At 56.2% G+C, this 17,376-nt stretch overlaps 1 protein-coding gene across 1 annotated transcript; it reads left to right on the plus strand.

Annotated features, from left to right (window-relative positions):
- Positions 1 to 323: 323 nt before the first annotated feature.
- On the plus strand, positions 324 to 8,981 carry FGFR4 (fibroblast growth factor receptor 4; the record flags this gene model as incomplete). The annotated part of the gene is made up of 18 exons (XM_079917464.1): positions 324 to 634; positions 1,215 to 1,358; positions 2,048 to 2,311; positions 2,399 to 2,479; positions 2,600 to 2,766; positions 3,317 to 3,440; positions 3,973 to 4,163; positions 4,294 to 4,432; positions 4,788 to 4,981; positions 5,090 to 5,235; positions 5,322 to 5,443; positions 6,955 to 7,065; positions 7,153 to 7,343; positions 7,717 to 7,839; positions 7,926 to 7,996; positions 8,217 to 8,354; positions 8,631 to 8,736; positions 8,835 to 8,981. Exons 1-18 carry the CDS (start codon positions 325 to 327, stop codon positions 8,979 to 8,981), a joined length of 2,769 nt encoding a protein of 922 aa, XP_079773590.1. The 5' UTR covers position 324.
- Positions 8,982 to 17,376: the final 8,395 nt, after the last annotated feature.

Below are 17,376 nucleotides of genomic sequence, written 5' to 3' on the forward strand. Positions count from 1 at the left end.
TCCAGCTGTAGGGGCAACCCAGGGAAGAAGCAGTTCAAAGGGGGAGATAATGGCTTTGGCCAGGACAGGCTAAGTGTCCCCTGCCTCAGAACCAGAGCTGGACAGGGGGGCAGTGGCTGAGGAGAGAGTGTGCAGTGGAATTCCCGGGCAAGGTGGATCCAGAGACACCAGTGCCACCTGACTGTTACCCAGCCCCAGGTGACAGCCAGTAAGCCCCTGGGACTACACTAGTCACCCTCTTCCCCTGCCAGCTGAGGCTCAGTTTTGAGTGTTCCTTTCAGAGGATGGAGACATCGTTGGTGGCATTTGGAGGAGGGTAACTAGATGGGGTGGGAGTGTACATCACACCTGACAGGAACAGCACCCGCAGCGGAGGTGACTGGCCGAGAGCTGAACAAGGGTGACAGTCATGGGGACGGGGAAGGGGAAGAAAACATTCTGTGTGCCCAGCCCTACATACATTCTCTTTTCTCCTCAAAGCAGTCCTGTGAGGACAGCAGCCCAGAGAAGGACAGGGACTTGCAAGTTGGTAAGAGTCAGGATTTGAAGTTGACTCTGTCAGACACTGGAGTCTACATTCTTTACAAGAGCTTGTGTGCCTCTGACGGAGCTGTGGGGACACAAAAAAACAGAGGTAACCCCAGAATGCAATTCTGGTTCAGAATGAGGAAGAGCTTTTGCTTGCCGTAGAATGTACTGCCTTGTTAGTAGTGAGCACCCTGCCACTGCAGGTATCCAAAGCTGGTCATGGAAATGTCAGCAATGCTGTAAGGAGTGGGGGTCAGATCAGATAACATCCAGATGCTGAAGTTTGGCCTTGTATTATATTTCAGATTTTTTTCAGTAATAAATTCATTTATTCAGCAAAAAATAAATTATGTGTGCTGAGAGAGAGCAGAATACGTGTCTCCATTCTCTGCTTCCTTCCAAGGAAAGAATCCCAAGCCTTCCCTTTTTGTGAACTTGTGCCGGGGTCTCAGCAGGACCCAAGGAGAGCAGGAAGCCCAGCCCCAGCTCCGCACCACACAACCTACTGTGGGGAGGCCTTGGGCTCTGACAACAGCAGAGCTGGTTCTAGTCTCTGCCCTGACGCTGCCTAGCAGGGGCTTGAACAAGTCAGCATTTCTTGTCTCAGTTTCCTCATCTGCAAGATAGCGGCGTAGCGCCAACAAAGGTGCACGTCTAGCAGGAGTTCTTCGCCCTTTCTGTTTCAGGAAGGCAGTCAGTGGGAGGCCCAGCCTGGGTCCCTGCGAGCAGCAAGAAGGAGATGCGGCTGCTGTTGGCCCTGTTGGGGATCCTGCTGGGGGCACCTGGGGCTCCAGCTTTGTCCCTTGAGGCCTCTGAGGAAGCGGAGCTGGGTATGGCCTCTAAGATGGGAGAGGGTGGCAGGGGTTGGGAAGAGTGGGCATCAGGAGGGGTCTGCTGGCTGAGCAAGGCTGGAGAGGATCCTGGCCCAGGCTCTGAGGAAGTGGCAGCAGGGCAGGACCAACCACTGAGACTCAGTGTCTGGCTCCCAGCAAGCATCCACCTATCTCTGTGTCCACAAGAGAGACTGGACTTGCAGGGTGCAGGGCCCTGAGGTGGGCCGCAGAGCTGGTGGTGAGCCCCTTGGCTGTGTGTGTGTGTGTGTGTGTGTGTGTGTGTGTGTGTGTGTGTGTGTGTGTGTGTGTTCTGTGCACTGGGTGTGTGGCTTGGGAGGCCCAGCCAGCATGTGTGGTGTATGCACTGTGAGTGTGATATGCCCCAGAGGTGTAGGCGTGTGCCCTACATGTGGCACCTGTAGCATGTGCCTGTGTGTGTATGCGTTTCTTGGGACAGTGGCATGTCCTGTCCAGCATGTGTGCCATGCACCATGTGTGTGATATGCACCAGAGGCATGGCATTTGCCCTGCACATACCGTCTGTGGTTGTGCATGTGGTTGTGTGTATGTGGAAGAGCAACAGTGTCCAGCATGTGTCGAGGGGTTGCTCCTGCCATGAGTGTGCAGCATGTTCTCTGTATGCAGGGGGCTGACTCAGCTCACTGACCTCTGCCCTCGGCCCACAGAGCCCTGCCTGGCCCCCAGCCCAGAGCAGCAAGAGCAGGAGCTGACTGTGGCGCTTGGGCAGCCTGTGCGGTTATGCTGTGGGTGGGCTGAGCGCAGTGGCCACTGGTACAAGGAGGGCAGTCGCCTGGCACCTGCTGGCCGGGTACGAGGCTGGAGAGGCCGCTTGGAGATCGCCAGCTTCCTACCCGAAGACGCTGGCCGATACCTCTGCCTGACACGAGGCTCCATGCTTGTCTTGCACAATGTCACCTTGGTTGTGGATGGTAAGGGGGTCTGGCAGTGGCTAAGGGGTCCCTGGGGAGAGAAACTCTGTCCTGGGCCTCAAATGCCTCCCTCTGTCCCTGACATAGACTCTATGACCTCCAGCAATGGTGATGAGGACCCCAAGACCCACAAAGGCCCCTCGAATGAGCACATTTACCCCCAGCAAGGTCAGTGTGACTCCTCAAGGACTCATTCCCCTGTCTTCCAGCTGGTCACTGAGAAGAGATCTGTGTGTAAACAGGTGGTCCTCCTGAGGGCACTGAGTTCTCCCTTCCCCTCCCTGCCAGCACCCTACTGGACACACCCCCAGCGCATGGAGAAGAAACTGCATGCAGTGCCTGCCGGGAACACCATCAAGTTCCGCTGTCCAGCTGCAGGCAACCCCATGCCCACCATCCGCTGGCTCAAGGATGGACAGGACTTCCATGGGGAGCATCGCATTGGAGGCATTCGGGTGAGTCTCCGGGTTCCCCCACCGGTCCCCTCAAGTCAAACCCACAGTTCTTTCTCTACTGAGAAAGGCAGCTGCAGGGCCCCAGAAGGAGCACTAGACTGTGGACTTGGACAGCTCTGGTTCAAGTTCCCACTCTGCCACTCTCTGGCAAGTGACTTAACCTCTCGACCTTAGCAACTCCATGTGTAAAGTGGGAAGGATCACTGACCAGCAGGTATTAATATGTTTTAGCAGTTCATTCTCATAAGACCCTACAGGGTCAGTTCCAGGCTGTAGTCTCAGAGGAAGCTGAGACTCAGAGAGGGCAAAAACTGGTTCAAGGGGGCACAGCTCAGAAGAAGTAGAGCTAAAACTCAAGGACTCGAACTCACGGCTCAGATACTTCTTGGGGCCTTCTCCTTTGTTCCAAGGTCCCTAGCCTTGGCGTGGCCTCCCCAGGGCCTAGAGAGCTTGAGAAGACCCCCGCGGGCAGAATATAGCCTCCTCATGTTCTGGTCCCCTGGATGGGCATGGTTCGGTGGCCCCTCATGGACACTTCTCCTGCTCCCAGCTGCGCCACCAGCACTGGAGCCTGGTGATGGAAAGCGTGGTGCCCTCGGACCGTGGCACATACACCTGCCTTGTGGAGAACTCTTTGGGCAGCATCCGCTACAGCTATCTGCTGGACGTGCTGGGTGAGCGGGCGGGCGGGCGGGCGGGCAAGGCGGTGTCAGGGTGGGAGCCCTGACCCTGCCCTCAGGTGGGACCCAGTCTGGCAGGCAAGATGGACTTTTAGATGACTCACTCAAGCTACTCAAATTATCCAGGTGGGTCCAAGAGAAGCACAGGGGATAATGTGGGCTTGGAGGAGCAGGGTTGGGCTGAGGAGAAACATGGGAAAGACATCCAGGCAGAGGGCACAGGCTGAGTAAAGGCCCTAGGCATAAAGAACACAATGCATTTGTGGGGACGTGTATGCCTAGAGTGTGGCATTTAAGCAGAGAGCCAGGCCTGGAGGGTTTTTGAGTGCTAGGCTGAGAAGTTGTCCTTGACCCCAAAGGCAATGGGGAGCCATGGAAGGTTTAAACAGTGTAAGAAGGGGATGAACGAGGTCTGAGCTGAGTATCAGGAAGGTCCCTCCCTTGAGCTGGGGGGGAGGCTGGAGGCAGGTGACCAGGGTGCTTCTGTGGGTGCCTGGTCAGGGCTGACGGCCCGGCCCCGCCCCAGAGCGGTCCCCGCACCGGCCCATCCTGCAGGCGGGGCTCCCAGCCAACACCACAGCTGTAGTGGGCAGCGACGTGGAGCTGCTCTGCAAGGTGTACAGCGACGCCCAGCCCCACATCCAGTGGCTGAAGCACATTGTCATCAACGGCAGCAGCTTCGGTGCCGATGGCTTCCCCTATGTGCAAGTCTTAAAGGTCCAGTCCCTGCCAGCACCTGACTCTACCATTCTCCCACGGGTGGTAGGGAGTGGTCCCCAGCTCCCTTCCTGGCCGCAGTGTGGCCCCAGGCCCTTCTGTGACCCCTGAATGTGTCCCCCTTCCCCAGACAGCAGACATCAATAGCTCGGAGGTGGAGGTCCTATACCTTCGGAATGTGTCTGCTGAGGATGCAGGCGAGTACACCTGCCTGGCGGGCAATTCCATCGGCCTTTCCTACCAGTCAGCCTGGCTCACGGTGCTGACAGGTGAGCTCCTGAGGGGGCCAGGAGAGGCTGCGGGATTCTGCTGTGGTTCCACAGTGGGCTGTGACCTGTTGGGTAGATAGTCTTCCTTGGCCTGTGGGGTCTGGATTTGGGATGTGGTGTGTGGATCTGTGTGTTTGATTCTGCTTGTAGCAGTCCCTCTATGCATGTCCACATGTGACTGTCCGTGTGACTCTCTGGGGTGTTGGTATGAGGGATGGGGTGTAAATGCAGTTTCCTTGGTGTGTGTCCCTATGTATGTTGGGAGCTATGAGGGCCTCAGTTAGAGGGAATGGGGCCAGCCATCTGATCACTGACTGGTCAGTTTCTGTCTGTCTGTATGTCTCCCTGTGGGCAGAGGAGGATCTCATGTGGTCGGCAACAGCGCCTGAGGCCAGGTACACGGACATCATCCTGTACACATCAGGCTCTCTGGCTTTGATGGTGCTCCTGCTTCTGGCCGGGCTGTATCGCAGGCAGGTGCTCCTCGGCCGGCACCCCCGGCAGCCTGCCACTGTGCAGAAATTGTCCCGCTTCCCTCTGGCCCGACAGGTACCAACCATGCTGTCCCCCACCTCTGTGTCCCCGTCGTGAGGCTCTGGGCCTGCTTTCCTGCCTCAGCTGGGCTTCAGCAGACAGACCAAGTCTCTCACTTTGCAGTTCTCCCTGGAGTCAGGCTCCTCAGCCAAGTCAAGCTCGTCCCTGGTGCGGGGTGTCCGTCTCTCCTCCAGCGGCCCCCCCTTGCTTGCGGGCCTCGTGAATCTAGACCTACCTCTCGACCCACTGTGGGAGTTCCCCCGGGACAGGTATGCGGTGCTGAGTGACGGTGGGGATCAGACTCTGGGCAGGAATGATGCCCTGACGGCTGAGACCTCATCTCTCTCATCTCCAGGCTGGTCCTGGGAAAGCCCCTGGGCGAGGGCTGCTTCGGGCAGGTGGTGTGTGCAGAGGCCTTTGGTATGGACCCCATCCGGCCTGACCAAGCCAGCACTGTGGCTGTCAAGATGCTTAAGGGTGAGTGTGGCAGCCTGGGGGAGATCCAGTGGCCTTGGGAGTAACAGACGGGGCTCTCAGTGCTAGCGGGTGCGCACTGAGGGCCAAGAGAGACCACCCAATCCCACCCGAGGGCCTGGGGCCCAACTCTGCTACTGACCCTGGCAAGTCATTTCTGAGCTTCAGTTTCCTTACGTGTCACGTGGAGTAAATAATAGTCCCTGCCTCCCAGCCCAAGGTTTGTGGGAAGTGCCTGGTGCCTAAAGTCTTAACCACTGGGATGATGATGACTACAAGGGTTTAGGGTGATGGGTTTGATACCCCGTGTCAGCCTTGGCCTCAAATAACCTTGTCAGCCTTGAAGGCCTCCACCTCATTCCCCCACGATTCCCCCACAAATTGCACCCTCAGCCTCCCCCGGGCCCTGTCGCCCTGTGTTCACCACTGTCTCAGAGAACAGCCCAGGCAGCAATCCCAAGGGGCTCAGAGCATACCTGGGACCCACCATCGGGGCCTCTTGCTGCTGTTCCCCAGCCCCCTCTTCAAGAGCAGCCCAAACCGCTGTTCTGCTCCCCCCGGCCCCTCCTCTCTGCACAGCTGGGGCCACCTGGCACTTTCTGGGAGGCAGGGATTGAGAAATGTGCATTGTGAGGTCTGGTGGGGAGGGTATGTCATTGGCCCAGGGCCACAGGTCAGCCCCAGGGGCTCAGCCCCTGGTCCTTAGCCTTCTCAAAAGAAGCTGGAGCAGTGTCTTCCTGGCCTCCCCGTCTGCACCCCACTGGCAGCTCCCTGAATTCCCAGGCCAGATGGACGCCAGGCCTTGGTCAGACAGACCTCAGGTCTCCAGCCCACTTCCCGCCCCCAGGAATTCTCACCCCATTCAGGGAGTAACACCAAGCCCTCCAGACAGAGCTTCCTTCCTGTTCAGAGCTCTTCCCTCTCTCTCCTGTTTCCTGGTCCCATTCACTGGCAGGCCTACCACTTTTTTTTTTTTTAATTAATTAATTAATTTATTTATTTTTGGCTGTGTTGGGTCTTCGTTTCTGTGCGAGGCCTCTCTCCAGTTGCAGCAAGAGGGGGCCACTGTTCATCGCAGTGCACGGGCCTCTCACTGTCGCGGCCTCTCCCGTTGCGGAGCACAGGCTCCAGACGCGCAGGCTCAGTAGTTGTGGCTCACGGGCTTAGTTGCTTCGCGGCATGTGGGATCTTCCCAGACCAGAGCTCAAACCTGTGTCCCTGCGTTGGCAGGCAGATTCCCAACCACTGCGCCACCAGGGAAGCCCAGGCCTACCACTTTTAGATCCTTGATCTTGTTGCATCCTTGCAACTGCTATGGGAGTAGGGCACGATCCATTGTCCCGTTTCATACAAGATAATCCTGAGGTTCAGAGAGGTTAAGAGATTGTTTCAAGGCCACACAGCCTAGCAGGAATTCAGGCCCAGACCTTCCTGACTCATGAGTCCAGGGCTCCGTGTCCTGTCCCCAACCCAAAGTCTCGCTTATGTAGTCACCCTGGCTGTCATCCTTACAGACAATGCCTCCGACAAGGATTTGGCAGACCTGGTCTCTGAGATGGAGGTGATGAAGCTGATTGGCCGACACAAGAACATTATCAACCTGCTGGGTGTCTGCACCCAGGAAGGTGGGGTGGGGCAGGGCTAGGGACGGGGACGGTTGGGATGCAGAGCCACAGCCTCAGTAGCTTCCCTGTCCCCCCTCGCCTCTGTAGGGCCCCTGTACGTGATTGTGGAGTGTGCCGCCAAGGGAAACCTGCGGGAGTTCCTGCGGGCCCGCCGCCCCCCAGGCCCTGACCTCAGCCCTGACGGGCCTCGGAGCAGCGAGGGGCCACTCTCCTTCCCTGCCCTGGTCTCCTGCGCCTACCAGGTGGCCCGGGGCATGCAGTACCTGGAGTCGCGGAAGGTACCGGCAGCGGGCAGCACTCTGGACCACTCCAACTGCCCCATCCCCACACTTTCATGCCCTGCATTAAATGCCCCAACTTCTCCCTCCCCTTTTTCATTAGCCTGTGTCCCTCAGTCCTTCTGTACGCAGTTGAAACTGCATATCCCCATTCCTTCCTCACATACTCCCTACCACACAGGTAGGAAGAGGCAGTGCAGGAGAGAGGGTGTGGGCCCTGAAGTTAGTTGGCTTAGGTTTCCTCTCTGTGACTCTTGACTTCCTCTTCTGTAAAATGGGTGGATGATCCCTACCCCGAGGGTTACTGTGAGGTCCTGTGTGCCCAGCTTCCTGCTCTGTCCTCATAAACCCAAGACCCCTGCCCTGCCCCCAGTGCATCCACCGGGATCTGGCTGCCCGCAACGTGCTGGTGACCGAGGACAATGTGATGAAGATCGCTGACTTTGGGCTGGCCCGCGGCATCCACCACATTGACTACTACAAGAAAACTAGCAACGTAAGGGAGGCAGGGCAGAACTCAGTAGGGGCGGGGCACCGGGACCTGTGGGACTTAGCAGCAATGTGCCCTCTTCTCCCCTCCAGGGCCGCCTGCCTGTCAAGTGGATGGCACCTGAGGCCTTGTTTGACAGAGTCTACACACACCAGAGTGACGTGTGGGTCCTAGAAGCTGGGGCCCGGGGTGTCTGCAGGCGATCACAGAAAGGGCAAAGCTCTTGCCCAGGGTCGCACAGCCCTGGGACCTGAATGGGACTAGACTCTAAAAGAAACCCTAATCCTGACCCCCATGGTGGATCATAGCTGTGGGGTCCCCCGTCCTAGTCCCAGGGGTAGGGAGTGAAGCTGTGCCCTGCTGAGCCTGGGTTCTGCCTCCAGGTGGTCATTTGGGATCCTGCTGTGGGAGATCTTTACCCTCGGGGGCTCCCCATACCCTGGCATCCCAGTGGAGGAGCTGTTCTCGCTGCTACGAGAGGGGCATCGGATGGACCGGCCCCCACACTGCCCCCCAGAGCTGTGAGGCCTCACCCCACTCTCCCCCACTTTCCAGTCCTTACCCTCTGCCCTGACCTTGACCTCAGGGCCTGGCCATAGAGAGTGGTTAGCACTAACACTGTCTCCACCTCCTCCTCAGCCCAGCAGGGAGGTCCTGGCCTGGTACCCTTCCACTGAATGGCCTCACTTACCCCACATCAAACCCTACCCCTTCCTCACACCCCCCACCCAGGGCCATGAGGTCCCCGCTCACCCAGGCCTGAGGCTCCTTCTGACCCTCCCCCACACTTCTCCCAGGTACGGGCTGATGCGTGAGTGCTGGCACGCAGCACCCTCTCAGAGGCCCACTTTCAAGCAGCTGGTAGAGGCACTGGACAAAGTCCTGCTGGCCGTCTCTGAGGAGGTACTGTGCCCCTATTGTCCCATGACCCCCCTGTGCCCACTGCCCTCTGGGCCTTGTCCCACCTGACCACCAGGGCTGACCAGCACTGTTCCCCATAGTACCTCGACCTCCGCCTAACCTTTGGACCCTACTCCCCTGCTGGCGGGGACGCCAGCAGCACCTGCTCCTCCAGCGACTCTGTCTTCAGCCACGACCCCCTGCCCCTGGGGCCCAGCCCCTTCTCCTTCCCTGGGGTGCAGACATGAGAGCGGCACAAAGTTGTATGGGCAGGCCGGCCATCAGCCTTGGGCCTCCTGGCTGAGCTGCAAGCTGGTGGTGCTTGACCTTGGCACCCCCAGGCCCTGACCTAAAGGTACTGTCCCAGATCTCTGGTTCTGCTTTGGGGAGGTCTGTCTTTGGTCCTGGGGTCCCCAGTTGAGACTCCTGCTCTGGCCTCTGGGTCTCAAGCCAGCGTTCAAGCCCAGTCTCAAGGCCTTGCCCTTGCCTTGGAGTCATGGCCCCAGTGTTCTAATGGCTTGTTAAGGTTCTGCTTGGCCTCCTGGGCCTGGGCACTCGGTCCTTGTTCCAGGGCTTTGGTTGGTCCTGGCTGTAGGGCTGTCCTAAATCTCCCCACTTCCCTACACCAAGAAAGGTCTTGGGCCTCTGAACCCCATGTCCCCAGGCCTCCCCTGCCTCCCCTCTGCTGCTTATCCCAGCATCTCAGCGGAAGGAGCACTGGCCCCTTTGCTAGCTGAGAGGCTGGAAGCCTGCCAAAACACAGAAGCAAATGGCCTTTTATAAATTATTTTTTTTTGCAATAAACCACTGTGTGCCTGCCTGGTGTCTTCCCTGCAGCGGGTGGAGGGGGAACAGGGTGGAGAGATCCCCGAGCTGGGAGTTTTGCCTGGGTGACACAGACTGAGAGCTCCATGCCCAGCCCTGGGTTTACATCCACCTCCAGCTGCGTCAGGGTGGACCCAGGAGCCTGTGTGAACCTCTGTCTTAGTCTGTCTGTCTTACCAGCACCATCTTGTATATGTGAGAGTGTGAACGAGTGCTAACGGGCAGCAGAGTCCACACGGCACCATCCACTTGGCAGGACTCCTGTACCCTCTGCATATGCGTATGTGTGTGCGTACCCTGGGACTGTCCCCAAGGGAGCTGGCAGCACCCCTCCCCCATCTGCTCAGCATTAACCCAGCTGACCGTTAACACAGCGTGAAAGCCTGAAACTCAGCTTCGAGGCTGCTGCCCGCTCCCACGCTCTGCGGCTCAGGCTGGGGGCTTGTGGGGGCTGTGCCCGCCCCGCCCCACCCTGGCCAGTCTCCCAGGCAACAGCTGGTTGCCGCCTGGCTGGGCTGCAGCTGTCTCTGCCTGCCTGGTCCTTGCCTGGGGAGGCCATCATGGCCCTGTTCTCAAACACCCTCTGGGGGGTGGAGGGATCAGCTTCCCAGGGCTCTGAGCCTGGAACCTTCTCCAGCCCCATCCCAGTGGTTACTGCTGCTCTTCAGCCCCTGAATCACAAGGAAGAGGTACCAGACCCAGTGCCTGGTGTTCTCTTCTGCCCTGCCCTGCTGGAACAGGGGTGCCCATCCAGGACACATCATTTGTGGAAGCTGCCTGGATTGCCCCCATGGCCTCTCAGCGGGTGGTGGCTGAAAGTACATACAGGGTCAGAAGGGACTGGATATAAGGATTTGGGACTGGGGCCATCCTGGAAGACTGAGCAGCAGCTCATGGCCATGCTTCTCTTCCTACTCCAGGTCTCCTGACACACCCATTGTGCCCTCTTTGCTTCACCGTGTCCCAAATTGAACTACTCATTTTCCCCCCAAAACTGTACCTCCTCCAGGACGCTCCATCTCAGAGGAAGCACCAGGCCTAAACCCAGGGAGTCATCCCTGACCACTTCTTTTCCTTTAAGAGCCCTGTTCCCTAATGGATGGAGAGAACACTGGACTTGGAGCCAGGAAGTTCAAAGCCTGCCACTTCCAGTGTCCCAAGGCCAGTGCTCTCACTTCTTTGATTGTCACTTTCTTTGCCTATATGAATGGGGTGCTCCTGCCTTGCCTACCTCCCAGGGCTTAGGGTTTAGGATGAAATAGGTCTTGGATGAGCACATGTTTAGGGAAGGACGCCCTGAAGAGTTCACATGGGTCATGCCAAGTGTTTCGCTAAGAACAGGTGCTTGGGGCTTCCCTGGTGATGCAGTGGTTAAGAATCCGCCTGCCAATGCAGGGGACACGGGTCTGAGCCCTGGCCCGGGAAGATCCCACATGCCGCGGAGCAGCTAAGCCCATGCGCCACAACTACTGAAGACCGTGTGCCTAAAGCCCATGCTCTGCAACAAGAGAAGCCACCGCAATGAGAAGCCCGTGCACTGCAACGGAGACCCAACACAGCCAAAAATAATTTAATTAATTAATTAATTAATTAATTTAAAAAACCAAACAGGTGCTTGGCCTTTGCGGTGGCCCTGAATGTCCCCCTCCCCGCCCAAGGTCTCCTCCATCCCCTTCCCTCCCATTCCCTTGCGGGTGGCTCTACAGGCAGCTTCCAAAAGCAGCTCTTGGCTTATGCTCCCCCTGCACTCAAGAACCCCCTCTGGCTCCCTGGAGTCCCCCAAACTTTCTGACTGAGCCCCAGTCCCCACTGGGGTCACTGGCCAGTGACTGTGTTCTTCACCAGCCTAGCCCATCACAGGAGAGGCAGATCCCTCACAGCCTGCCTGGGGAGGAAAAGGGTTGGGAGGCTAGAACAGTGTGTAAGGACAAGAGGGTGACAAATGAGAACCCCCACTTTCCACTTTCCCACTGTGAGCCCACTGCTGTGCCAGGCTCAGCCACCCACCACTCTCCCTCACCACAGCCTCGCCAGATAAAGATTTGTATCCCCAATTTAATGGTAGAGAAACAGGATGTGATGGGCACAGGGTCACAAGGGTTAGGGTCTAAGGAAGGAGATGAGTTGATCTCCCAACCCCAGGTTCCCGGCAGGTCCTGTATACATGGGAGATTCATCAGAGTGACAGGAGCAGCTGCCGCCTGGTAGATCCTGGGGTCCAAGAGGGGCTCAGCTGCCCACCCTGTGCCCCCTCCCTGCTAGCATCCCTGGCAGGCACGTGCTTACTGGGGCCTTTCCACATTCCTCACAGCCCATGTCAGAATGAGACAGATGCTACTAATTCCCCTGTGCAAGCTTTGCTGCTCCATCTCCCCTCCCCCAGGCCTGCTCTGGGCATCATGGCAGCATGTGGAGCCTGACCCCCTTGGTCTGCCTGGGTTCTGAGCAGCTTCCTAGCTAGTGTCACCCGCCTCAGGAGCCTTTCCGAAAAGCACTGGGTCACCTCCGGACTCTACCACTTGCTGGCTGCTTGTGTCACTCAAGGCTCTGGTGGGAGCAACAGATAGACAGCCACTCAGATGTCAGAAGCCAGAGCCAAGGGGCAAGAGGCTGCTGGGAGGGAATCAGCGCCTGGGAGGGAGGGGCAAGCTGGCCACAGTGTGTGTGTGTTGCTGTGACTGAAGTTACCCTCTCTGAGCCTGAAACACAGGAATGACAACATGCCTTGAGGAGTGGTTGTAAATGTTCAGTCAAAAATGGCTGTTGCATGGGGATTAGGAGGGAATGGCCCCCAGGCCTGGGTTGCCATGATCTCATGCCCTTTTCATGGTAGCACTTCCCAGGAAGGCATTCTTGTCCCCATTGCCCAGATGAGAACACTGAGGCTCAGGAGGAAGTGACTGGCCCAAGGTTACATGGGGGCAAATGGGAGAGTTGGTGCTTGGGACCAGGTGCCTATCCCACTGCGAGGATCATTCCCAGAGCCCTGGTGGCCCAGCCATTCTGAGGACCAGGAGAAGCTCTGGATTTCCATGAAGAAGAGGATACCTGTTGATGGAATATTCATGCACACTGGTGGATGGTCATTCGTGACACCCAAGCACAGAGTTGCTTGGTCCAGCACTTTGCGCTCCAGCCCTATGGCCTCCATCCCTGCCACCTCAGGGGCCTCACATGGGCTGTTCCTTCTGGGGGACACTCCTCTTCACCCCCTCACCTGGCTAAGCCCCACGTGCCCTTTAGATCTCACTTAAACCTCATTTCTGGGGTCAGCCTCCCAAGGGCCCCTTCCAAGTTGGGCGCCCCCTTCATGCTGAGCCCTCCTATTCAGAGGCTCTCATTGCTATAGAGAAGGATGCCCACAAGAGTCTCCTCCCCACAAAGTGTGATCCCCAGGAAGCAACCACTGTTTTGGTAGTTTTTTTTGTTTTTGTGTTTTTAAAATAAATTTATTTACTTTATTTATTTTTGCCCACGTTGGGTCTTCGTTGCTGTGCACAGGCTTTCTCTAGTTGTGGCAAGCGGGGGCTACTCTTTGTTGCGGTGCCCAGGATTCCCATTGCAGTGGCTTCTCTTGTTGGGAGCACGGGCTCTAGGCGCGCGGGCTTCAGTAGTTGTGGTACGCAGGCTCAGTAGTGGTGCACAGACTTAGTTGCTCCGCAGCATGTCGGATCTGCCCGGACCAGGCCTCGAACCTGTGTCCCCTGCATTGACAGGCGATTCTTAACCACTGAACCACCAGGGAAGCCCGCTTTGGTAGTTTTTTAATCAGTAGTTCTAAGATTTTAGCATGTATCAGAATTACCTGTAGGGGTTGGATTGCTGGGTCCCACCCCAGAATTTTGTATTTGGTAGGTTTGAGGTAAAGCCTGGAAATCTGCATTTCTAGCAAGTTCCCAGGGGATGCAGATGCTGGGCTGGGGCCACACTTTGAGAACCACTTTTTTTTTTTTTCGGTACACGGGCCTCTCACTGTTGTGGCCTCTCCCATTGCGGAGCACAGGCTCCGGACGCGCAGGCTCAGCGGCCATGGCTCATGGGCCCAGCTGCTCCGCGGCATGTGGGATCCTCCCAGACCAGGGCACGAACCCGTGTCCCCTGCATCGGCAGGCGGACTCTCAACCACTGCGCCACCAGGGAAGCCCTGAGAACCACTTTTTAAAGAGGCATTCCGTGTTCATGGTTTAAATAATTGAAACAAAAACTTCAATGGCACAAAAAGTTTTCAATGAAAAACTACCCCCTTGTACCTACTCTCTCTCTCTGCTCCCCAGGGAAAACTGCCCCCATTTTCCAAGTCGTCTTCCATTGCCCCCCTTCCCCTGCCCATGTTCATGTAGCCCTTGATCCAGGTTAGCGGTTACTGTCCTTGCCCTCCCAACTCCCACTCAGGGCAGCACCAGGCAGAAGTGAGGCAAAGTAAAGAGTTGAACAAAGGGAGGGATGGAGGAGACCCACTCTCAGGTACAGACACACTCAGGTGTGCGCTGCCACTGCCCGCCCCTTCCCACACTCCGGAACCCTAACTGGGAGCCCCCCTCCTACCCTGCCACCTGCTGTTGGATTTAGCCTAATCCCAGAGTATGTGTGTGAGGCAGCTGCAGCTCTCTCTGGGGGGAGAGGGCCCCCCTCCAGAGGAAATCTCCTTTTATTCTCTTGCTACCGAAATCTGACCTTCATCGGCACCTGGGCCCCAAGGCTGGGGCCTGTCCGCAAGAAGTGGCTAAGGAGATGGCGTGAAATTGCCAACAGCTGAACTCACCCTGCCTCTCCCTGCTTCCTCTCCTACCCAGTCGCAGCTCACATGCCACAGCACCAGCCCCTTCCAGGCCCCCTAGTGCCAACCTCATGTTCTTGTGCTGGTACTTGGGGCCCAGCCTGACCTGGCCCTACTGATCGCACCCGCTGACCCTGCGGCATATGGCTGTGGGCTTCTCGCAGCTTTTGAACCTCCAGACCATCCTTGTTCCCCTCAGGGCTTGGCTCAGCTATCACCTCCTCCAGGAAGCCCACGCTAATCTCACAGCACTGCCTAGGCATTCTGCCTCTATGCACAACTGGAATGACCCATTTATGGCTCTCTCTGTCTCACTCAGGGCAGGGGCCTCATGGGCTCCCCCTTTAAGTCAGGTCCAGTGCAGGGCAGGCCCACAAAGTTTTCTCAAACGACTGAATGACCTGGTAAGGGCGATGATAAGGCTCCTAGTCAGGGAGGTCCTTTCCTTTAACAGCTGAGACCCCTAGGAAATCAGGTCCCAGGAGAGGAGGGTTGGCTCAAAAGGCTGAGATGGCCAGACCCATATTGGACAGCACAGCTCTACAACCTTGTAAAAGGGGTAGCCCTTGGATCCTGGGGGACTGAGATTATTGTAATTGCTGGGGGACCCACTGCATGTGCTGAGGAAGGCTTCACCTCACATAGCTGAGCTTCTGCCTCTATGGTGTGGCCCCTTCCAAGCCACCCCCTGAAGGCAGACAGGCTAGAAATAAATGATGGATAACATGGAATTCTCTAGAGCAGCACTGTTCAGGAGAACCGTCTGCAGTGATGGAAATATCCTCTATCTGTGCTGTCCAATATGGTAGCCACTGGCCATGCATGGCTATTGAGCACTTGAAATGTGGCTTGTGTGACTGAGGGATTATTTTATTGTAATTAATTTAAATATAAGTTTAAGGAGCTGTGTATTGACAGGACAGCTCTAGAGCCTTCACAAAGGGGCTCTAAGTGTTCTGATGGGGAATTTGCTCTGCGTTACACTACTGAGGGGAAAATTCAAGATGAAGCAGCACATGCGTGTCCCTGTGAAACATGTACCTGCAGTTGTAGGGATGCAATCGCTTGGGAAGGGTGGGCAGGTGGTCACCATGGCTGCTTCTGGGGAGGGGAACTAGGTGGCTGGGGTCAAGGAGGGAGGAGACCTTTGTTTCTTTTGATTTTTGTACCTGATACGTGTATTATTTATCTACAAAAATTGAAATTTGAAATTTTTTTGAAAAAAAAAAGAGGTAATTCCCTGGCAGTCCTGTGGTTAGGATTCTGTGCTTTCACTGCTGTGGGCCCAGTTTCGATCCCTGGTTGGGGAACTAAGATCCTGCAAGTTGCACGGCGTAGCCAAAAAAATAAATTAATTAAAAGAAAAGAAAAGAAAAAATACCAGAGAAGAAAAGTATCCCCTTTGAGTACACACCAGTTTCCAAGGCTGCCTGGCCCAAACCTCAGGCTGCCCCAGAGCCAGTTTCAGAGTTTCCAGGGCCCAGCACCCTCCTACACAGCCACACTCTCCTCCTGCCACTTCACACACCAGCCCAGGCTGAACCCAGGCCCACGGGATGAAGCCTGAACTGACCCCTGCCCACTCCCCAAACTCCTCGCATACCCCTCCCCCATCGATTCTCCACCTCCAGTGACCTTCTTTCTGTTTTTCCACCACCCCAAGTTCATGAGAATCTCCGGGCCTTTTACTTGCGGGTCTCTGCTTGGAATGCTAGTCCACTGGTGTTTCTGGCTAGCTGTCAGAACAAAGGTCATCAGGACTTCCCTGGTGGTCCAGTGGTAAAGAATCCGCCTTCCAATGCAGGGGACGCGGGTTTGATCCCTGGTCAGGAAACTAAGATCTCACATGCCATGGGGCAACTAAGCCTGCTCACCACAACTACTGAGCTCTTGAGCCTCAACTGGAGAGCCTGTGTGCCACAGCTACAGAGCCCACATGCCCTGGAGCCTGTGCACTACAGCTAAAGAAGAGAAAACCTGCATGCCACAACTAGAGAGTAGCCTGCATGCCTCAACAAAGAGCTTGCACACCGCAACGAAATATTCCACATGCCTCATCGAAGATCCTGCGTGCCGCAACTAAGACCCGACACAGCCAAAAATAAATAAATAATAAACAATTTTTTTTAAAAAGTCAAACACAAAAAAGTGATATAGGGCTTCCCTGGTGGCGCAGTGGTTAAGAATCCGCCTGCCAATGCAGGGGACACGGGTTCGAGCCCCAGTCCGGGAAGATCCCACATGCTGCAGAGCAACTAAGCCCGTGCACCACAACTACGGAGCCTGCGCTCTAGAGCCTGAGAGCCACAACTACTGAGCCCGCGTGCCGCAGCTACTGAAGCTTGCGTGCCTAGAGCTCGTGCTTCGCAACAAGAGAAGCCACCGCAGTGAGAAGCCCGTACACTGCAACGAAGAGTAGCCCGGCTCGCCTCAACCAGAGGAAGCCCACGTGCAGCAACAAAGACCCAATGTAGCCAAAAATAAATAAAATAAAAATAAATATTTTTAAAAGTGATATAAATTATTAAAGAAAAAAAGAATGAAAGTCATCTCCTAAGAGTGGACTCTCCTGACCGCTCTGGCCAAAGTACCCCCCCCCCCCGTTATTCCATATTTTAGCCCCTTGTTTGTCTTCTTCTGTAATTATCTTATTTGCTCACTCTTTACTGGTTGCCACCTCACTAGAAGGCGGGCTCTGAGAAGCCGAGGGACTGTCCCATTCACAGTTGTACCTGAATGTCGACAACGGGGCCTGGCGCATGGTAAGTGCTCCCTAAATGTTCACAGAATGAATACGTGTTGAATGAATTTCTCAGATTCAAAATTTAAATTCCAGGCTGGTGAGCTGATCTCAAAGAGGCTTCCCAGCCCCTTTAGGAGCTAAGACAGTGCCCCCCAAAATACACACATAGTCTTGGACCACAGTGATGAGCCCTACAGTGTCCACCGAGGGATGGTCGACCCTCCTCTCACCCTGTGATGTGGGGCTGGGAACCCCAAGAGGGCTCAGGACCATCACTGCCCTTACAGCACCTAGGCGC

Source organism: Stenella coeruleoalba (assembly GCF_951394435.1).
Source record: "Stenella coeruleoalba genome assembly, chromosome: 3".
Classification (NCBI taxonomy): domain Eukaryota; kingdom Metazoa; phylum Chordata; class Mammalia; order Artiodactyla; family Delphinidae; genus Stenella; species Stenella coeruleoalba.